The sequence below is a fragment of the Bombus terrestris genome, chromosome 6 (genome assembly GCF_910591885.1).
Source record: "Bombus terrestris chromosome 6, iyBomTerr1.2, whole genome shotgun sequence".
NCBI classification, from domain to species: Eukaryota; Metazoa; Arthropoda; class Insecta; order Hymenoptera; family Apidae; genus Bombus; species Bombus terrestris.
The window spans coordinates 3,892,672-3,916,913 of record NC_063274.1 but is presented as its reverse complement, the minus strand read 5'-3'; the positions used below and the strand labels follow the sequence as shown (position 1 = coordinate 3,916,913).

The window sequence follows — 24,242 nt, the reverse complement described above, 5'->3', positions numbered from 1 at the left end:
GTCAATTAAGTCACGTTAATCGATCGGAGTTCAATCGATTGACTCCACTTAATTAACGTGAACTCCTATTATATGAAGGAAAAATTATAGACAATAGAGAGAATTAACGAACTGTTTGTCTGCGGATGTGGGTGCCGACAAATAGAGTTCTATTGTATCTTCGCAACCACGAAACCACATACCTATATTTCGAAACGTCGAGAAACCCTTACTGAGAAACCGAATTCACAGAATACATTGTAAATTATTCATACAGATACGAAGATGCAGTGGCTCACGAGAGTATTTGTACAGTTAGTTATCGTATTAATCAACTACAATACTTAATAATAATTCTTTAACATTGTTTCTATATATAGAACCACTTGAACCTTCGTGCTGCATACTAATTTTTTACTAGGTATATATTTTCAATAAATAGCTCGTAACATCTATAGATACGTATCTCCAAATTAGTCTCAAATACGAATACGATCGATAGTAGTAGGTATCTCGTTACACTGCTAATGAAATTTCAAAAAAGTTCCTCCACTCGTAATAAGTTCATAAAAGTTTCTACGATAAGCGTACAAATCCTTACTTTCATATATCGCTATATATCTAGTCCCGTATCCGTCTTTAAAGGACGAAAAGAATGATGTTAATTCTGATTTCCACGCGAAACGAGATTCGCGAAGCAATTCCGTGTTCGCAATATTCACACGTAAATAAGAAATCGCGGAGAAGAGCGACGGACGTAAATTCAATCGAAGCGTTTACCTTGAACGCCATTTAAATCGACGGAATTTCACAGCATGTTCTACAAGAGAGAAGTTGCTACCAGACTTCGAACAACAATCAACGTGCCCGGGAAGGCAAGGGAGAAAAAGCTGCAGGAGATGCTTCGTAACTTGGCAATAAATTATAAATTGTGATCAGGCAGACGGTACTCATCGATGCATTATGGATCATGAACAGAGATTATACAGGTCGAACACAGCCATCCGTAAATCCTACTCCGTAGATAGAACGTACTACGTGTAACGCTGTTTTACATTTCATCGTGAATCGCGAACGATCGAATTGTTCATCGTTACAAAACCGTACGGGTTGGCAACGTACAAATAAAAATTTTCCACAGACTTACGAAAGTATTTCAATACTTATACGTTGCGTCTCGTAATTACAAAACCATTTAAAAGCTTTTAATCTTTACACATTATTTTATAATATACATTATGTTATACAGGATGAGTAGCTTAATTCGGCCACCTTAAATTTCTTCTAAACAGATTGTTATTTGCTTCGAATACATATATACATATATACATTTTCATATAGGTCTCAGATTTGAACAGTATAATCAGGATGGTCGTATCTCATTAATAAAATTTTAAGATCTTTTATATAACGCACGTAATATATTCGTAAAAAGTTTTCGTGAATCGTCGTCTAATGTTTGTTTTGCTATTTTATTTCAAATGTTATTTGAGTATCTACATATTTGTGAAAGAATGTAATCGTAAACTTAGAGGATCGAAGTATTAATTGTTACAAAAATATGTATACAAACCAACCAAAGATACGTAACCAAAAATTATATAACAACCTATCGCGTTATCTGTTCTTTTTCTCGGATATCTACACGCTCGAATCAGAATTTCGAATCGTCGTTACAGATCAAATAACGAAGAATGGATTATGATAGTCTATACATATTTTGTCACATATTTTAGCCACATTGCCAACAAAGCTTGTAAATTAACTCTACATAGCCCGCTGTCAGATAATATTCCGAATGTTCGCCTTGTTTTTCGTCTAATCTAGTGCGAATTCGAAACAAAAGAGGAATCCATATGCTTATTTACACAAGTCGAGTTTCATCGTTCATTTCCAATTCCTCGTCGTTTTATCACATTGTCGAAGAATGAACTAGCATAATCGAAAATCGACTATGCATTATGTAACCGCCTGCATAAGTATTCGTCCGTCTAAATACTGCACATGACCTTCTCAACGATATGTCATTCAATTTTTTGCCGTTGCGTAACATTTGTGAATTTCTAAGAATTTTCCCTTTTTCTATATTGGCAGGGAACAATCACTGTGTTTTGATCTCAATTTTACGTACACATGCGTCATGTACGTATGTATATTGATTTAACCGTATACCTATATGTACGCGAATAAGTATTATTGCATCTACTCGTTATATTATATATATTATTGGCAAGCTCCAACAAATTTGACTTTCTTTCGTTGTAACATACGAGACGAATGAAATAACAAATTTACGATAAAATAACTTGGAGATAAAAGCACTGAAAAGTATTCGATTTGTACTAAATATCGGTAAGTACCCTAATATCTACGTATATACTTTGGCCAACAGTGTAACGTATACCGATATTTTGTGTAGGGCTAAGTATGGCGTACGTAATCGCGTTTCCAGCCAGCGAAAGAACGAAGTATGTATGTATGTATGTATGTATACTATTGTATACGAACGAGCGATCATACAGGTTTTCGTGCGAGCACGATTCGAAACGGTGGAAGCAACGGCGACGGATGCGAAACGATCCGCATTCTCCATTCTTTCTCGTGGTTCGTGTATTACGAGTATACACTAGCACAACCATGAGTATGACTCATCGCATCGAGATATAATTACGATAATTGCGGACACCCCGATACGCTCGTGTATATACGTACAGCCATCGCGAATTTCTCGAGAATGGATTTTACACGTGAAGAAGAAGGTTGGCCAGGCCGATTAGCTCGGCCAATATTCTTCTCGGTGATTACGTTTCCACGGAGCTCTCCCTATCCCAAACTACGGCTGTTACGAGAGGACGGAAGCATGTATTATACCAGAATACATCAGCTGTCCCGTGCCGAAAATTCGCAAAAGCCGTTAGCACCGAAATGCTCTTTCGCTCGACTCTAGAGTGTCTCACGCGATCAAACCCGAAAACACCTTCCCGATTCCGATTCCTTCGATACCGATCACCGGTACTGTTATCAGATATTTAAACGTTTTATCGACCAATAACAGCTCGCAGCCGTGTCTCGTAAATTTTCGATCCAACTTCTTTTGCTTTTTCTTTCTTTTTTCCATTCTTTGCTGCATTACTCCCGTGATCGGTACAACGCGTTCACTCATAGGTATATAACATACGATATTACGCAAAAGTGTTATCGTTAGACCAGCCTACTAGTACTATTACTAAAACGGAATGTTTTCTTCTTAAGGATTAACGATAGCTTGCGTAAAAAGAATCGATTAATTTGAAATAATCAATATTTTGTATGATTTTCTTTTCTCGGTAGCAAGAATTATTTCCAATCTCCAACATCTTGTGAAATAATGTTTTAATAATGTCATTTGTACTTTAAGAAATATTTTTAGTATTTCAAATCAGATGAAATTCAGATTTCTTCGATAATCTAAATTCATTACTACTATAGAGCTATTACAATTAGTACAGACCTCTTCACTGATCTAGTCCCTTTGATAATGATAACTCTAAGAAATTCAGGTTTCCTAACTAACCTCTTACATAGTAAAGGAAACCACACCCAGCTAGAACCATGAAAAGATGTCTAAAGTCACTATACGGTGACTACAGAAAGTATTTACACATATCTTTATTTTTCAACAAAGCGCTTTTTTCCAAGTTTTACAGATCACTTTCTTAATATAAAATTTTTGTAGTCGTATGAAATACTACTAGATGATGCAACATTTAATACATTTGGATCTAATTAACAAGTATGTAAAAATGCTATAATAAATACAATGGTGTGCAAATACATATTTTCCATAGCCACAGCATAATGCCATTAAAAATGTTTTCTGAAGGCTCGATCAAAGGATAACCTAACATTTTTACACAGGCTTATATATACAGACGCGAAAGCAAAAAGGTCTTCACTACCGGTGTACGATAACATATGATGATATTAGATAACATGGCGTGGTTGAAACCATAGAAATTCGTTTATTTACGATTTGAATTCATGCTTAATTAGACTTTTGTTTCGTGTCGTGACCCATATGCGAACTAGCATTACCAACTGTTACGTTTAATCGGACAAATCCGAAAAGTACCGAGAGAGAGGCACGTATGGAATAGCTATATAGGCGAAGAAGAAAAAAAGAAGAAAGGAAGGAAAGGGAAAAAAAGGAGAAATAATAAGTTCTCCGTTTGAAGCTTGAAACTTTATATAGTATATAGAATCCGGACTGTGTACTATGTAGTGTGTGGTGTGTAGCTACCGACCACCATCTGTCGTCCGACTATAGATACTAATCTTCAGTGGTGAAGAGATAAAGGGCGAAGCTGGAGATGGCGCTTTGTCTTAGCCGCCCCTTGGCATTCCTTCGTTCGAGGCAACTTCAACCCAGGAATTATAATCACCACACGGTATCCTCCGAATATTTAGACCTTCGTAGACAATTTTTACAGCCGGGGAGAAGATTATACCAGGGAGAAAGAAAGAAAGATGTGTACAAAGAGAAAGAGAAAGAGAGAGAGAGGAAGAGAGGGAACAGGAGGAATGAAGCAGAATCGACCTGAACCGTGGAGAAAGAGAGAAGGGAACCAGGAGCACCTGCGCGTTCCGCCTTCGACCACATTCTTTGTGATTTCCTCAAGAAAAATAGCTCGGAATTCTCGGCTACTTTCGGTATGTATATTTGGCCTGTCCGTGGCCATCCTAAAAACCGTAAAAAAAAGAAAATCTAAACACTAACGGAAGAAAAAAAGAAACATTCGATTTTTCCTTTGATATCTTCTCGTGTGACGATCACGGTTGTTCCAGTGGTTTTAAAAAAAATTTACGATCTCAATGGACGCACGCTAATTTTTTCTAAGCCAAAGAATTTCTTCTGAGTTCCCCATGGGTAGAATCTAAGAGCGTGGCCATTACTTTCTTTCAGACTGAATACAATCGGAAGAAGTGAAAATATGTCGGAGGAATCACGGACGCAGTTACTGTACACCGGTTCCAGGAAACATCGTCGGATTGGAACTTTAAGTGGATCTTAGAGAAATGATGGATTCCAGGTTAGTCTGCTCGTAAAATCGAGACGATACTTCCACGAGCCGCCACTTTGGACAAAATCGTTATTGCGGTAGAAAGAACGAGAACAAATAAGAAAGAATGTTGAGGTAGTTTTTTTTTTACCGGATTTCCAAGGATATACAGATTTATCCAACTCGAATATTTACTGTCAATTATTATGTCTGAAGAACTCTGATAATCTTTTTGTTTCATGAACCGATTGATATACATATGTATACATACATGCGTGTATACATGTGTATGTATATATGAAGAAGTATGTATCATAGGCCATAAACTCGCGGTACAAACGAAGCCAGGGAGATTCTATAACTCAAAATGAAATGAAAATAAAGAACAACAAAATTGTGTTAGAGTCTTTGTCTTTGAAAGAATCGAGTTCGAAAACATGTCAAATATACGCCAATATAACCAATTCCTGACTGGACAGGAGCAAGTAATCGAACTGAATCTTCAAATTGATCAAATTCATGCATTATCTATTTGATAAATTTTCATCCATTTTGACTTCATTTATACCACGAATTACATATTACGACAAATACTACATCATCGACGACTTTCTTTGTTCTTACGATCTGGTCCAGAGGTATCTTTCGACCTCGTCCGAAAAGAGATGCTGGCAATCACGTACGAAGAGCTATCCTGACATGATCGCAATATTATTCATTACGGTTCTGGGGTATCGTATAGTTCATCTCGCACACAGTGGTATGCCTAAACCGTACGTGACACAGGTAGCGAATTTTTCGTGGACCAAAATTTCTTCCTTTTTAGAAATATTTTGCACAGACTTCGTTGTCTCACTGTGCTTTCATGACACTTTAATTAGAGAATGAATACTATACATATATCCCACTATATACTAAATTACACGTGTAAATTAACAATAAAATTTTAAGCAGAAACCTAGAAATCTTGAAATGCATACATGCCACTTACAAATAATTTGCATTTCTGTATTATCCCGATTAGAAATTTACGAACATCTTATTCAACTCTCATTATATACGAAATTAAATATGTAAGTTACCAATGAAATTTTAAACACAATTTTACAAAATGTTGAATTCATATACACCACACAGATTTACTTACAAATAATTTGAATTTCTCGGCTATTATAACGAAATTATAATGCTATGTATCAGGTTACAATTATCAAGGAATAAATGTATATAATAAGATTACATTCCACTATAGTACGATAAAACAATAAATAACGATGATAGAAGAAAACGCCCCAGTTTCTGCGATTGTTTTATTAATTTGAATCTGTTCCCCTATGCCACAATGCAAACTCTCAATGAAATTTTAAATTAAAAAATTCAAACATATGCGAATATGTTAGAAAGGCTTATAAATATTCAAGTATAGCAACTAAAAGAATGGAATTTATCTCTTCGAGTTATTCGAGGTATTTAAGCGGATCGGATTTCCTTCAACATAGCAAAAACACCTGAATTCAATAAAATGCATCTTAGCAGGTTAAGATTTCGAGCCCTTGAATACTTGAAATAGTTTGAGCAACTTTGGTATACGAGATGAAAATGAAAAGATGCTTGGACGAACTCTTGAATGTCGGCTAAAGAGATGCCTGGATATTATTTGCCCTGGCACTCTGGCACACAACGGCCTACAGCGTAGCCTCGAAAAGTATTTTGCACAGGCGATATTTACGCAGGACAAACACACAAAAGGCACAAGGCAACAAGAGACAAGGGGTGCGTAAGGTACAAAACTATATAACGTTATATAACAATATATAACGCAGTTTCCACGACACGGATAGTATATATGTCTATATAGCTACATACATACACAGTAAATTACGATATCATGAATACTAGACTGCGCATTCCACGACCTGCAGGTTTTACGTTAAACGAAAGAAGAATACATTTCTCTTCTTCCTCACATGTCTACCAGCGCGTACGAAATAAACAATGATGCGACGCAAAATGTAAGTCGTTAAAACGTTAATAGCGATTCGACGAACTGATGGTTGTAAAGATTATCGATTGCAAACAGTCTTCTTATCGTAATCTGTGATTGATCAATATATTTGTAAAAGTAAGAATCGTGCAATTTATAGAATTTTTAAATTCTATGTAGTTTGAAAAAGGTCATAATTGAAATTATATGAGTTAATAACATTAAAGGGATATTAAAACTAAATATTGATAGAGTTAATCTGCAACTGATCGATATATTCGTAGATTTGAAAAATTAAAAATAATTAAATTATTAAAAAAAAATTAATATAATGCAGATATAGTTTGTAATATGAAGGAATAATCACAGTTTTGTATCATAAATTAATTCTAAATTCATAAAGATAATCTACGATTAATCAATGTATTTGCAAATTAAGAGTCATACAATTTATGGGCTCATTAAATTCTATTTTGCTGCGAAATGAGATCGTATAGTTCAGTAATACAAGTATTAACCCGTCTTATTTAAGTACAATACTTTATATTTCAATACTTTTGCACCTGTACTAATACGTAAAAAAGAATACTTTGTATAGTCCGATTGAAATAAACAAAATAAAACAAAGAATGTAATTCAATTCAACATAAAACAACAAAGAGTTATACTGTGTATAAATATAATACTGTGTATCTATATAATACTATACCTATATAATACTAAAACCTATATATAGGTTATAAATTATGACAATAAATAAGTAAATAGTATTAATACCAATAGTATTTTTTAAACCAGTACCAGTAATCCTTTACGAGAATGGTTTAGTGACGAATGTTTTATTGCGCTTAAACTACTTTCAAGTATATAAAGCATGGTAATAGTCACGGCACGGCTACCGTTTCCTACGTATTAACATTCAACACGACGAGCCAAAGTTGAAGAGAGCGCCGCGTTGAGGAACCGTTCTGTGCCTGCAATCAGGCTTTTCTCTAGTATTACAGTTCTGCGCGGTAAAGTTCAGAAATCCAACACATTAAGAAGATGAACATTCTCGTCATATATCGTATATACGGTATATATGTGAAACATACAAGCTCGAAGTTGCGAAAGCTACTATTCGAATGCGATGTCAATTAAAAGGAAATAAGAAGAGAATAAGAAAAATGATTAATAGTTCTGAAGACATAAAAGAACCGTGACAGATTCTACCAATAAATTTTTATTAGAGTTCAACCATATTCAATGTCAACGTGAATTTTTATTTGTAAATACAAAAACCACTTTGCACATACTGAGATGAAATAAACATATCCATTCGTGAATATGCAAGTGCATCGTTAATACAGTAACAAAAAGGCGATCTATTTTTAATTTGCAATGAATGCATACTATGCATAAATTGTGATCTTCATATTTCGTGAAATCATTAAGGAAAGTACGTACGCAGCTTACCTAATTTCCGAAGGTATGCACAAATACGGTTTGCGTTCCGCATTGAGATTGCTTTTTCCAGATATATATAAATCAGAAGAAGTTAACCTCAACAACACTGGCTACACGCGGTCGAATGCGCGGGTGCCGCAAATCAGAATGTGCGCATGCGCATCCACAGTGGAATGTGCCCTCTCTCCATGGGCATCTTCCCATCCTGCGAATAGCGATGGACTCGACACGTTTCCAAGCGCTTCAAATATTATTCAAAATAAAACATTCTCCACAATTTGACAAGTTTAATTCGCCACAAGAATTAACAAACATTGTATTTATGATAAATGTTGCAATTAATATATATATATATATATATATAAATGACTTTCTCATGTACAAAAAAAAATAGTTGAGAAATGTGGATTAACAATTTAAGATTTCCCTTTTTTCATCATATAAATATAAAAAATGGAAGGAATTATTACAATAAGAAGCTAACTCCACTTTCCAATAATTTGGGAAGATCAACGAAAATCAACTCAAAATTAGTCAAAACCAAATCACTTTCCTAAACATATTACAAATTCATAGTCACCTATAATAATATTCGTAGTAATAAACTACTACGCTCTTCCTTATTGCTCCAAACCCTCAAATTTTTGAAGATGATTTATTTCAGATGAATATTTCAAATCTTACATTTTTCCAATAAAGGAGTAATCTCACTATCTTTTCCTTTTGTTTGTAACTGCATAAATTAAAATATTCAATCTGGTATATTACGGTATAACAAATATAATTTGACAATATTGATTATATGTATGTATTTCAAGTTTAATTCACCATCTTAAAAATTGTTATTATTATTTTATAATCGATCGTGAATTTTTATAATATATGAAATTGCATATTCCAAGGACAAAATATAATTCCAGTTTTTGACATTCCTGAATTTAAATAATATTGTTAAGCTGATTTACATTTTTGTATCGCTAATTACTCGAAAGTTTGCCTCGGAAACAATTGTGTGGCCATCACTAGTTGCGAGGCACCTTTCCCTTCTCCAGTCTCATCGCATTGTCATCTCATTCCACTCGGCGACGTGCCGTCGTACGGTGGTCATCGAAATGTGCATACACGAACTCGCTACATGTATATATTTAAAAGTATATAACCGCTACAGAAAATTCATTACATGTAAATATCACACGTGAGTGAGCTTTTAGTATAAAAAACAGTCACCATAAAGTTATTGTTTCAACTGTTACAAACTTGGTCGCATAAATTTGAAAATAATAAAAACTCAGAAAATTCCTAAACCTAACTTCCTATCTAAATTAGATTAATATTTCTGACCGATTATAAAAAATAATAAAAAGGGAAATCAATTTTATTTGTATAGATACAAAAGACAACAGATAGTATTTGCAAAAGTTGCTACTTGGATATTCTTAATTTCACAGAAAATAATTAATCAATTAGCGAAAAAGTATACATAACGGTCACAATCATATACTTTTTATCAAGTAAATATAAAACATACGAAAATTCGTCTCTTACGCATAACTACACATGGAAAGAAGTTTTACAGGATGGAAATCTTTCACATCACGCATTAATAACGAAAACCATAGTAAAGTATAATAAATATTGTTAACATAAGATCAATATGTTATTAATGAGTAGACAAGAAACACGCATCGAAACATCGTATATTACTCATGTAAATTCTGTTTTAAATACGACTTTCCCATTCCACTTTCATCGCCCGCGCTTTAAAAAAATGGCGGCCATTATTTAAACATGTTGCCAATTAAAACAAGCGTACAAAAAAACGATTACCGTAATCGAAAACCACAAAACGTTTAATTTCGATCACACGAGCATAAAATTAAAAAATATGAGAAAATTACCTCTTCTTTCGTTCCTAATGATTTATATTAGCAGAAAGAACATCCCGATAGTGCATGTAATCCGGTTAATCCAACGTAACACAAAGAAGCCTGGTTTGGGCGCGCAACAGGTGGACGTAACGAATAAACACTTTTTCCGTAAGAATATTAAAAATGCACAGCACAACACAAATCGCACGTTTGCTGCCGCTTACACGAGATTCAGTGATCTCACGTGAACTGAACTTCGACGCGGATGAAACGAATTCCTCTTTTTCTCTCACACGTTAATCGAACCGCGGAAAAAAACATTCTGACGTTACCACGAACGACATTCTTATTCCTAAAAATTTGTCAACTTTTCTGATAATTGTTATACGTGCAAGCTTATAGAAATTTAGGACACAGTTCTGTAGAACAAAACTTAAAAAGTTCTATAAAACACCATTGCAACATACTGCACCGGCGGCCGGCGACTGACTGACTAGCGGCACACGCCGACTTCCCATAATCGACAAACTAACCTAACACAGATGAATCAACTTGTACCCCACAAAACTCTACGCGAATCGTATGAATTATTTAAAATTTATCGATAATATAGTACACAATGAACTATGTCTTTTCAATTTATAAAAATTTTATGGAGTTCCATATATAATTCATTACGTAAATCATAATTACGTTGATTTATTTTACAAATTTTGATAATATTTTGTAATTATAATAAGTATTTTATTATTATAGAGTAAATTAAAATATTTAACAGAATTGTGTTTAATAATATTTATATGTGAAAGTATATTTTTCCATTTCGCATATTACTAGAATGAAGTAAATTTTAAAATGTTGAAATTTGTTTATAACGTTATTTTTTGTGTAGATTATATATCTATAATATATTATAATATACTTTTTTATAATAATCAATAATAGATCGTGTGTGTGTTATGTAACCAAGGTTAATTTTGGTGCACAACAATTTATTATTTGTATTAGAAAATAATAATAGGAATACATAAAAGAATTAATAAAATGATGTTACATGACTAATTTATTTATCTATTTATATTTAAATAGACAATTAAACCAACATATAAGTGTACGTTAAATTTCCCGCTAAACAATATTTTAGTAGATAAGTGCTTCCATCTTACTGTGAAAATTATAAGCAAAAGAGATTTTATAAGCTTAGAAAAGCAACATTTCTGAGCGGACATAGTGGGCGCCATAGTCAGCGGAACTATCTGCAAAGATCACAGTGTGACGTAAACGACGATCTAAACAAGTATCAGCTGTGTAACAGTCATTGTTCGTATCCGTTTTGGCAGGCGTGCAAGAATTCTGTTTTTCTTCGTTTTCTGATCGTCGGTTAGCAGGTCCGACGGGATAAACGGCATACGCATTGATCAAGAAAAGAAGCAGAAAAAAGGGGGGAGGCTACGAGTTTTCCGTGCAACGCAACCGTGGCTGCGTGCGTGCTCCAGCCCCAGCCCCACCAACGATCTTAGGGACAATAATCGTGTGAAAAACGGGGCGGTACGCGCATAAGCCTGGCCTCGAGCAGCGAGTCAGACGACGGTGGACTCGCTCCGCCACCGTGCAAAAGGTCTCGTAGTTCTCTCCCGACTACTCTACGACCAGCGGACGAGCACCACACCGATCCTGAGATGGAAAACTATCGGTAACGCAAACAGGGCCCTAGATCATCGCGAGCGCGTAGTCAACACACGAAGGGGCTTACCCCCTTCGTTATGACGCTCTCACGTGTATCTTCTTCCTTGCAGAATCTCAAGACGTATCGACGTCGGATTCCTTTCATATGTGCTGTCTATCAAACGGTTTTCTTATTTATTGAAATCCTTTCATCGAATAGTCATAGAATTTTTGTACATAAACATGTACACTTTTGTACACATAGCATTTTAAAGTTCTTATGATAGAAAAAACATTTAAAAACAGTCAAAACAATAAAAGAAGAGACACTTAAGTCAAGATAGAACATTAGTACACATGCTTGTTAATATTGCGGACTACTATTGTCATCACGGGTAACATTTCCGTGTGCATGACAGCATAATGCAACAGCAGACTTCAAACGGTGGCATTTCCTCCGGGCTGCAGCAGAATGGTTCAACAGCTGACTCTGGTGGACCTCATGCAAATGGCAACATGATACCGGAATCGGATAATGACATCAATGGTGTTAATGGAGAAACAAATCAGAATTTGGGACCGCCGAAAATAATGGACAAAACCAATCAAGATATTGTCAGACTTATTGGACAACATTTGAAGACAGTTGGACTGAAGTATGTAACTTTTAATTTAGTTTCTGTATATTCCCAAATTGTAGTGATAAAGAATGATTTTAAAAGGTCATTTTATATACGTTATGATTAAGATTTATAAAACTGTTTATGTAATTTATATGCTATTAGTTAAATATGAAGTGTTACAATTCAATCTTCATGAATTTGTTCCTTTATTGTAACTGTTCTTGAAAGTTTTCTTTGTTTCTTAAGTTTTCTTTGTATGCATTTATCAGAAGTATTGTATCACAACCTATCTGGACTACGTACTCTGTGGTGGGAGAAAGCTAATTATAGAACCTTGAAATATAGGCAGCAGTATCTGCAAGTTATATTTGCTTTATAATGTGGGCATTAAAAAAGAAACATATACATTATGTATGCATAAGTTGTATTTGTCTATAATAGATTATTATTGCTATTAGTATTAGTAGCATCATTACCATTTTACCATGTTATGCTTTATTCAGATGGCAGCAATATACTTAAAAAATATAGATGTTTGTAACAAAGACTCATTTGAAACTAAATAAAAGTAGACTTTTTATAAAGTTAAATAATACTAGCCAATCTTTCACTATATTAAATTGACGATATGAAATATCTTTTTTTAGTCGTACAGCAGATCTTCTCATGCAAGAGTCCGGTTGTCGTCTAGATCATCCAACTGCTGCAAAATTTAGACAACATGTTATGGATGGAGATTGGTCAAAGGCAGAGCACGACCTTAGTGAACTTAAAATATTCTTAAATGGAGCAAATCAAAGTCTAGTAGTAAATATCTTCACATTTAGAATATTTTAAATATGATTAAACATATATACAAATATTTCATTAATACTATCCATTCATAGGAGATGAAATTCTTGTTACTGGAACAAAAATACTTAGAATACTTAGAAGAAGGATTAGTACTGGAAGCATTGCATGTCTTACGCAATGAACTTACACCTTTAGGGCATAATACAGGTCGTGTACACCAGTTATCTGCATTTATGATGTGCAGTGGACGTGATGAATTACAGGTATTATACATTTTACTAGTAATCTTCTATTCCAGAAATATATATAATAAAATGTGTGTTAAATATTTTATTGCTAATCAATTATGTACTAATGAACTTTCAAAGATTGAATTTTGTATGAATATAGAAATATTCTGAAACTAACCTGTTACTGAAAATTTGATCACTAGCAAATAGACACTTGTTAACAGACACGTGCAGGCTGGGATGGCAAAGGTGCAGTCTCGAGGGCTGCTTTAATGGATAGACTACAGAAATATCTGCCACCCTCCATTATGTTACCACCACGTCGCCTTCATTCTCTTTTGTGTCAAGCTGTGGAAATGCAAAATCAACAATGTACATACCACGTAACACATACTCAGGTAATATTTACTATTTCCTTTTAAATATTTAAAATTTTTGAGATAAAGAGGAAATCTTCCTTTATAGTTTTATGAAGGATATCATTTTATTCGTTTAGGATATATATTTAAATAACATATTGCTGTTTTTTAAAATTAAAAAGAAGCAAAATTTTTTTAAACACTATACATCTTTAAATTTATATAATATTCAACTTTTTTACTGTTAATACAACTATGATTTTATGTCTGTTGTAAATTAGGCAAGTTTAGAAAATGTGTCACTGCTTGTGGACCACAGCTGTAGCAAAGAACAGTTCCCGTGCCATACTCTACAGGTGCTCAATAATCATTGTGATGAAGTGTGGTATTGTAAATTTTCTCCTGATGGTCGTAAACTAGCTACAGGTTCTAAGGATATGACTGTAATTATTTGGGATGTTGATCCAGTAAGTAAATTAATAAATATAACAAAATAATAAATTTTGATTGAGTGTGTAACAATATTATATTAAAAATAGGAAACATTGAGAGTAACTCATAGAAAAACATTAGAGGGTCATACTTATGGAGTAGCATTAATTGCTTGGAGTCCTGATAGCAGTCTTCTAATTGCGTGTGGACCTGAAGATTGTCCAGAGCTTTGGCTTTGGAGTATTGACCCACCTGATTATGAACTACGTGCAACAGTAACCCAAAGTACTGATGATTCACTTACAGCTTGTGCTTGGTATCCTGATTCACGTAAATTTGTAGCTGGAGGACTTCGTGGCCAGTTCTATCAATTTGTAACATATCAATTAATTTCTAATATATTACATTTCATTAAGCTAGTGAAATAATGCATTAAATATTTGAACACAAAATTTTAGGATATTGAAGGTAATGTCTCTGAATCATGGGAAGGAGTTAGAGTAAAATGTCTGTGGTGTAAAAATGATGGAAAAACGGTTCTTGCTGCTGATTCGCATCATAGAATTCGGGGATATAATTTTGACGAATTATGTGACTTTACAATGTAAAATCATAGTTGCTTTATTATGGATAATGTAATGTAGAGAATAATATAAGGGTATTATATTAACTAAAATATTTAATATTATAGATTACAAGAAGATCATCCTTTGATGTCCTTTAGTGTAGATAAAGCAGATCGACTTGCGCTTCTTAATGTGGCCAATCAGGGTGTACATCTTTGGGATTTACAAGATAGATGTTTAGTAAGACGTTTTCAAGGTGTTACTCAAGGACATTTCACAATCCATAGTTGTTTTGGTGGTGTAAATCAAGATTTTGTTGCATCTGGTAGTGAAGGTAAATTATTTAACAAAAATATTTTATTTATATCATTTCCAAAGTAAAAATTATATAAACATTTCTATAATGATATTAATTTCTATTATTTGTCTTATTATTCTATAACTATTCCTATTATAGATACTAAAGTCTATGTGTGGCATATCAAAAGGGAATTACCTATAGCAATTCTAACAGGACATAGTAGAACAGTAAATTGTGTTTCATGGAATCCAGTATATCATCAAATGATGGCTTCTGTATCAGATGATTGCACAGTGAGAATATGGGGACCTAGGTCATCTTCTCCAGAAAAAGTTGATAGTGACAAGACTGGTAAGTTTATTAAACTTTGTTTTATCAAAGCTATCAATAAAAATATTAATAATCTTTTTAAATGAAAATAATTGACTTTAATTTATGTACTTAAATTTTAGTTCCATTAGAAAGTAACTCCTCAAATGGTAGTGGATGGCATGAAATGGTATCGTAGCGTACTACAGTATATCAGTGTTCCCATGACCTCATGGTGTTCAAAAGACTGTCATATTGATTGTCATACTGACTCTTTCCTGCCCCAGCAGCTATCTCTTTATGCCTCATTACTGTAAGTCTGGGTAAATGACTACTATTGAGAGTAAAAGAGAGATGTGTTAGCATTATGCTAATTCATTAAATAACTAATAATCAGGAGTTATTTGAGAATCAATCTTTTCTTTATTACCAGATTTTATATACAATCTTATGGTTTACCTGTTTGTCAAAATTAAATTTAAATGATTTATCAATATGAATTAATGGTGTAAACTTTTGCAAACAAAAACAGCATAATATATGTTGGCTAATATAAGTTATGACAAAATAGAATTTCAACAAATTCCGTCGTAGCATTGATGTAAAGAGAAAAATTAATGTGCATTAATAAGCATAAAGTAAAAAACATTGCAGCGAGATATAAAATTTATGATTTCGTGAGACTATTATCAAAAAAAGAAACCTTGTTTTGACAAAAACTGTGTCAGATTTAATCTTTCTAAAAATAAAAAGCTGTAAATAACAATTTCGTGCTTAATGAATTTCTAATTAATTTTGTTAATCATTGATGAGGATGATATCATTCTCATCTTTCACTATATATGTAACTGCCATCTTACATTGATATTGTATGTTTCAAATTGTATACAGATGTCGTAAATCATCATTAAAGATGTAGAAGTAATACGAATATTATATGGAGAGAAATTTAATTTCAGTAAATAATTTGATGATTAAGTGAGATAAATTATGGAGTTTATAAACAGTTTGAACTCTGTTATGAGACGTACAGATTGACGCGAAATGAGTCAGAAATTAAAAAATTCAACGATTTTAGTATAAAAAGAAACAAACTCGATTTGTATGTGAAAGTTGAGCATGAATCCTGATATTAGTACCTTTATTCAGTACTGTGATTTTATATTATTAAAATGTACGCACTGAATGTCAAAAATTTATAAATATTATATTTGCCTTAATATTTTCACGCTCATAAAAATTTTAATATAACATTGGTAGAATAACATAGATTTTGAACATTTATTTTAAAACATTAGTTCCTTGATATAAATCAAATATCTGTATATGTCGCATTTCATTTATTACTAGTATTTTGACTTTTATTATTATAAAATAACAATAACTATCTTTTATAACTATAATAATATCTAGAAATTTTAAATCAAAACTAAAGACATATGCTATGAATAATTGTTATTTTGAATATATGTAACATTACAGCATCTTCTAACACTATACTTATTACATTTTTACTTCATACATCAATTTTCGTTTTATTCATAGCAAACTATACAATTTGCCATTCTCCACCTTTTTAAAATGATTTCCTTACTAATAAACAAAAAAAAAAAACATACATAATGTAAATTAAATTCTTTCTTTTTTTCTAATATGGTAACATTAAATAATATACTATAAAATATAATCACAAATAAAAATATAAGAATATTCAAACACTTACTTTTCCTCTGTTGGTTTTGTTATCAAACAATGAAAACCAAACTGGAGGTTTCACAGTATCAGAAGTTGTAGAGTATGTGTGTACAAATACATTCAGAACAAATAATGTTACAAACACGTTTACATAACAAGAGAAGTTTACATGCAAAGGAAATGTCTGTAGTTTATGCCCCTGAAATTGTAGTGAGATAATATGATACCAATCACTATTATCATTTGCATTTACCTGTGGTGCCTTAGCACTTTGTAATCTAATTAAAAGTTTCCAGGACTTTTTCATAATTTGGTATAGTTTGCAATATAACAAACAATAAGTGATTAATTTTGCTTAAAAGTAAGTCATGAATTCAAATCTAACATACGTCTTCATCATAATTCTATCAAAAATATCTTTGTCTTTAATCTTTTCAGTTATTTGTAATACTAATAAAGTGATAATAATTGTCTCATATAATTAAGTATTTTTATATTTATTGACAAATATTTCAATATTACTATTCTAAACAATAAGGAAAGTTATTAGAATTCTTATTTTCTATAAAATTAGTGTACAACAACTTGATATATAAAATATGTCATGTTTGACAAATTAAATATAAAAATTTGCATAAAAACTAAATTATTTAAATTATTTGACTTAAATAAGGGGCAACAAATTTTCATAGAATCTTGAAAGTTGAAAAAAATAACCTTCTTAGAAGTTTGATTTATGATAGGAAGAATAAAGTAAATAGCTACTTTTTGAGCAGTATTATTTTATGTTGGATCATAATATATAATTTTTAAATAGTTTTGGACCAGATACGTACTGAAATTTTGACAAAATTAAAAAGAACTACAAAAAGATAATACATATTTAAGCATAAACTAATTATATCTTACATAACGACTTGCGTTTTCACAGTGCAATTGGAGATGTTTATTAGGAAAGCTAATATAATTAAATTATAATATGATTCATCTTATCAAGGAAGTAAAACTTGTTAAAGAATCTTGTTTATGTACATTATTATTATTATTATTATTATTATTATTATTATTATTATTATTATTATTATTATTATTATTATTATTATTATTATTATTATTATTATTATTATTATTATTATTATTATTATTATTATTATTATTATTATTATTATTATTATTATTATTATTATTATTATTATTATTATTATTATTATTATTATTATTATTATTATTATTATTATTATTATTATTATTATTATTATTATTATTATTATTATTATTATTATTATTATTATTATTATTATTATTATTGTTATTATTATTATTATTATTATTATTATTATTATTATTATTATTATTATTATTATTATTATTATTATTATTATTATTATTATTATTATTATTATTATTATTATTATTATTATTATTATTATTATTATTATTATTATTATTATTATTATTATTATTATTATTATTATTATTATTATTATTATTATTATTATTATTATTATTATTATTATTATTATTATTATTATTATTATTATTATTATTATTATTATTATTATTATTATTATTATTATTATTATTATTATTATTATTATTATTATTATTATTATTATTATTATTATTATTATTATTATTATTATTATTACTATTACTATTACTATTACTATTACTATTACTATTATTATTATTATTATTATTATTATTATTATTATTATTATTATTATTATTATTATTATTATTATTATTATTATTATTATTATTATTATTATTATTATTATTATTATTATTATTATTATTATTATTATTACTATTATTATTATTATTGACTCTATATTTCTTAAACATTTAGATTTTAATTTCTTATCTCATATGTACATAAAATGATAAATATATGGTTTTATGGGGAAAACTGCCGTTTGTTATCGTAGCAGTGTGTGTTTGTTCTTAAAATGTCTAGTATAGATATGTTATATTAAAAGTGCGTAATATTAGGTACTAATTGTATGATTTGAGGCCAATAATGCGTGAGTTAACTGCTTGTTTTACTTATAATTTATCCGAAAATATTTTAAATAAACTATGAAGAGTCAAATAGATGTGTGAATAAGAATTTGTTTATGCATAGTATGTATAATAACGAATATTTCCTATTTTTCGAGTAATGGACATTTCTAATTTTTAAAAACAAATATGTACTTCTTAATCTTTTAAAATATAATCTACATTGTGTAACAAATTGTTTTAGTGAGATATTACTCTATTATTACAGGTTAAAATGAATCGTAATAAATTTAATAATAGGTTAATATCATAATTTTGCATTAATAATACTAAAATTAAACAAAATTTTGATACAGAATTTGTGCTTAACTTTAAATACTTGATATATAGAAAGAATTAAATAAAAAGAAAATACATCATTTCCTGTACAAATTATGAGAAAAGTTATCTTAATAATTATTTTTTTATTGCTATATATATAACAAACACTACTTGCAGATGCACTCTTAAATGATTTTTTAAAATCATTACACTTTCCCATTTACATATATATTTTATCTATGCTTATGTATGAAAAGCTGTATAATAAATATTCTTCTACAATCTTTATATTAGGCTGTTTCCATAGGTACAATGTTCTGCACTTTCTAACTTAACGTGTATACTATTAAATTATATCGCTATTTTATACATGAAATGTTATGTTATGGAAAAAGTTTATTATAATATATTATTCTGCATTAATATTTTCAAATTTATTTGTATATTTATAGTGAAATATGAAAAAACATACTACTATATATAACTACTATATATACATATATATAAACATATATATAAATATATATATATATATGTATATAGTATTATGCAATATTTAATTTTTAAAACCATATATAGGATGCGACCGAATAACATATATAAGCGAGCATGAGGTGATGTCTGATGAAAAAATAAGGAGAAAATATAGAATAAAAATTTTTCATACGATGCTTCATTTTCAAGAACAAGTTTGGAAATTTACCAAGTATACTTGAACATGGTTAGTTTTGGATTCGACAGGAGTAAATAATCGACAAAAGAATAATACACGTGAAAATAATTTGAAAATGTAAAATGAAACTTTTTCACAAGACTTTGTTTCTGAGAAAAATAAATTTGAAAATTTATGATATTAGACCGATCCTTTTCTCAACATGTTCGATCTCTACCTTCTTGAAAATAAAGTCTTACACGGAAAAATTTTATTTCACTTTTTTACTTACTTTGATATGTAAATTTACCTCCAGTTGATTATTTTAAGTATATTTCAAATATACATACTTGGCATATTTTCAAACTTAGTTTTCACGAAAACTAAGAGTCGGACGAAAAAATTGTATTCTATATTTTTAACTTATTTTTCACAAGAAATTACCTCATGCCCACTTGTACGTGTTATTTGGCTGCATCCAATATAGTAACAATCTATCAAAACAAAACATTTTTTAAGGAAGGCCTAAGTAAGGCAGAACAAAATTTTACATACTACCACAATTTCCCTATTACAATTATTTAATTCAAAATATAAGAATTGACAAAATGCTTTTATATTATACATCATCTTCTGTTAATAGCTTTATAATCGATTTTATATCATAACCGATAGATGAACAGATACAAAAAAATAAGTAGAATGTTATAATATTATTATTAGTTATGCAATAAATAAGATGGGTCACTTAAAATAGGAACACTATTTTTGGTAATGCACAAAAATCTTTAAGGGAGGACTTAAAGATATTTTATTTAATATTCGATCTGAAGGGGCAAGTAAATATAAAAATTGTATCTTTGGAGATATCTGTATATTTTAAAACAATTACTTACTTATTCTATGAAAATTACATAACTGCTTAAAATTGTATCTATAAGATAAAAATTTCAATTGTATAGTTTAAAATCGCTGTGCTAAATATATTTTATTAGAAATTTTCCGTTCAAGGGTAGTATAATTGGATTTATATATCATATAATTCTGAAAAGTGATTATTGTATTATTTGTCCCCTCAAATTAAACACTTCCTCCTTTAAATATTTTTCATACCACTAAAAACAATGGAGATATTTTAGATTGCAATCTTACATGTCTCTTGCTGTATATTTGATTATAATAAAATTCTTTAATATGTTAGATAAAATTTATATATAGTTTGATACCTATCACATTATAGATAACGTAATTTTTATCGTTGATAATATTACTAATATGTTTTTTATTTCATCATTATTAATAATTTAGTATATTATTAAAATAACAGTTTCACGTAACTTTAAATTTTCCGCTCTTTATATCGAAAGAATATATCGAACAGTATAACTTCTTTCGAGAGTTGCATAACGAGAGTAAAGAATAAGATTGCTTTACTTACTATCCCTATCGAAATCCTTCGATATCTCGAAAAATATATCTATCGTCCTTTGCCGTATTGATAATTTCCATTTTAGGAAATCGTATTGTTAGCTAGTATGCTTTACAAGCCGCCACGAAAGACTTTTTCTCTATTAAAAATATTTTTTGTGTCTGAAACTCTATGTTTCTTTGGAGCGGTAGTATTGTGGAATTCTTTAAGTACATTCCAAGGTATATATGAACTATACGTTACTCTGTATGATTCTTTTATATTTTAGGTTATTTTCATTCAGTTATAGTTTAACATAATTACGTGTAACAATCAAAATGTTAAGAAACATAAGAAAATCATATAAGAAAAACATAAGAAAAACATTACAATCATAATTTGGATTTAATACATTTTATCGAAGTTCCGTTCGTACTATTGAAAAAAGACAATGTATTAGACAGTTGATCAAATTTTTGTAAGTGTATCTAAACAATTATTGAAATGAATGTTATAAATATTAGGTTGCAGACATTTTGCATTTAAGCATTGTCCAGTGCTGCTAGACGGTTATTACATGCTTGAAAGCAAAGTACGTAACACAAGTACCAAATTGTCGGATCTTGCATTGTGGCAACAACAACAAAATGAAAGTTAAATTTTACGGAGTTTGTAAAACTTCCATCATTCTTAATAGGTAGTGATGTTTTAAGATATTCTTCACAAATTGATACTCCTAAAAACAAGGTATTTGTATGCTCTGATATAAGCATCATATGTAGAGTATATTTGTCAGGTTTGTTTATGATTGGTTATTATTTTATCAACTTTTAAAAAGATATAATTTATGTTATTTTAAAAAAGATAAAATATATTGAGAAAAATTATATAGATAAATTCTATCATTTAATCTAATATATATTCTTTCAAGATTTGGTAAATAATTTTTATATATTTGTATCTATATTTGTTTTATTAACTTAATATTTAATAAATGTCTTCATATGATAATTGCTCCTTTATTAATGTAAGTTAATTACTTATATTTTTTTTTGTAATTTTCAGTTTTTATCTACGAGCCTCTAAATATAAAATTCATAGCCCTACTAAAATATACTATTGGTAAAGACAAATTTATTATTGAAAACAGCAAGGTTATAATATACAAAGTTGATATAATAATCTAGAAATAAAGACATAATCTAAAAAGGAATAACGTTAAAAGTGCAATATGGATTCTCCTACGCTAATAGAAGGTAGTTTACCAGATCGTATTAGTAAAAGAGATCGTGAAAGGAAAAACATTATTGAAAGACGGAGAGAAGAAAGGCAATCATTGGCTGTTGAATCTGAACAAAGTAGTTATTTTAAGGACACATTTTATTCATCATGTAAGAAAATTAAAGAAATGTTAGATGATGCACCCAGTGCTCCCACACCAGCTCTTCCTGGAATATTTGATAAAATAAATAAAGAAATTCAGACACTTAAGAATTACTTATCGCAATCAAAGATGTTTTTAAAAGTTTATGATATTAGAAGAGCACAAGAAAATTTACAATTACTAGAAAATGAAGCTTCTGAATTAGAAGTGACATTATTACCTAAAAAGAAATTTGGTTTTAAGAACCGAAGAGTTGTAAAGAAAACATCTGACAAGACACACGATATGACAGATGGTTTAAAGGATTTGAAAATATCAGAAGGAATTGTAAATGGTTCTGCAAAACAGAATCATAAATTATCAAGTAAATATGGAGACAGTGCATTAATGTTGTTAGGAAAAGTTAATGAACAATTAATTTTGGATGCTGAAAATGTGAATAAAAATGATATTCTACTATCCGATTTAATTCACTGTACAGTACGAATTTATGGCACACCTAGTACCTTACACATGGTAAACTTAAAAGAGTGTACTGTATTAGTTGGACCAGTAACATCATCTGTATTTGCACACGACTGTAGTGAATGTGTATTTGCTTTTGCGTGTCAGCAACTTCGATTACATTCTTCAACAGATTGTACTATTTATTTACATGTTACGAGTAGATCAATTATAGAAGATTGTACAAAAATACGTGTAGCACCTTATAACTGGTCTTACGAAGATCAAGCAAATCACTTTAATCTAGCTGGACTTGATCCAAAAATAAATAACTGGAATTGCGTTGATGACTTTAATTGGTTATCAAACGAAAAACATTCACCAAATTGGAGCATTCTAGAGCCTGAATTGCGTGTAAAATGTTGGGATTAATAAATATAAATAAAATAAGTCATAATGTCTAAAACTCAGTTCTCAAAATACCATTTTTTTAATATTATATATAGATACTTATTTTGTTATATAAATTCTTTATGTGCATACTCCGCTTTTTCACAGAAATTATACTGTATGTAAGTGTTTTGTATACTTACAAAATGTTTAATAAACTTGCTGTTTGTGAATTACATATCATGCAACTAATTTTAGTATATCCTAAATTAAAGATGAACTAATGATCTATAAGTTATATATGATTCCTAACATTCCTATGTAATGTACTTTTAAATGTTAGCGTTT

The 24,242-nt window shown here is 30.0% G+C and overlaps 3 protein-coding genes and 1 long non-coding RNA gene across 12 annotated transcripts in view; 3 read left to right on the top strand and 1 right to left on the bottom strand.

The window, feature by feature from the left end:
• Nucleotides 1–10,813, bottom strand: part of LOC100650924 (protein expanded) — a 118,214-nt gene extending 107,401 nt beyond the window's left edge. For 4 of the 7 annotated variants that reach the window (XM_012309250.3, XM_048406861.1, XM_048406857.1 and 1 more), the window contains exon 1: nucleotides 10,347–10,813. The gene's annotated coding sequence lies outside the window, so the exon portion shown is untranslated. Of the gene's footprint in view, nucleotides 1–8,457; nucleotides 8,571–10,346 lie in introns of those variants that run through there. The other 3 variants (XM_048406863.1, XM_048406864.1, XM_048406859.1) reach the window with 2 other exon arrangements.
• LOC125385327 lies at nucleotides 4,306–7,682 on the top strand. The gene is made up of 3 exons (XR_007224438.1): nucleotides 4,306–4,668; nucleotides 4,922–6,791; nucleotides 6,941–7,682. It is a non-coding gene; the product is annotated as an uncharacterized LOC125385327 (long non-coding RNA).
• A 750-nt stretch (nucleotides 10,814–11,563) lies between the features above and the next one.
• On the top strand, nucleotides 11,564–22,978 carry LOC100651157 (WD repeat-containing protein 26). Of its 3 annotated transcripts, none has more exons than XM_048406894.1 (14): nucleotides 11,564–12,009; nucleotides 12,401–12,637; nucleotides 13,252–13,411; nucleotides 13,492–13,662; nucleotides 13,854–14,027; nucleotides 14,270–14,455; nucleotides 14,528–14,794; nucleotides 14,879–15,024; nucleotides 15,112–15,320; nucleotides 15,444–15,638; nucleotides 15,740–17,652; nucleotides 21,783–21,918; nucleotides 22,201–22,373; nucleotides 22,742–22,978. In XM_048406894.1, exons 1-11 carry the CDS (start codon nucleotides 11,996–11,998, stop codon nucleotides 15,793–15,795), a joined length of 1,815 nt encoding a protein of 604 aa, XP_048262851.1. In that variant the 5' UTR covers nucleotides 11,564–11,995; the 3' UTR covers nucleotides 15,796–17,652; nucleotides 21,783–21,918; nucleotides 22,201–22,373; nucleotides 22,742–22,978. The 3 variants fall into 3 exon arrangements, with proteins under 3 accessions (XP_048262851.1, XP_003395893.1, XP_048262852.1); XM_003395845.4 differs by having other exon boundaries at nucleotides 22,201–22,423; XM_048406895.1 differs by having other exon boundaries at nucleotides 22,201–22,472.
• On the top strand, nucleotides 22,908–23,936 carry LOC100651281 (tubulin-specific chaperone C). Its single transcript, XM_012309258.3, has one exon. It carries the CDS (start codon nucleotides 22,908–22,910, stop codon nucleotides 23,934–23,936), a length of 1,029 nt encoding a protein of 342 aa, XP_012164648.1.
• Nucleotides 23,937–24,242: the final 306 nt, after the last annotated feature.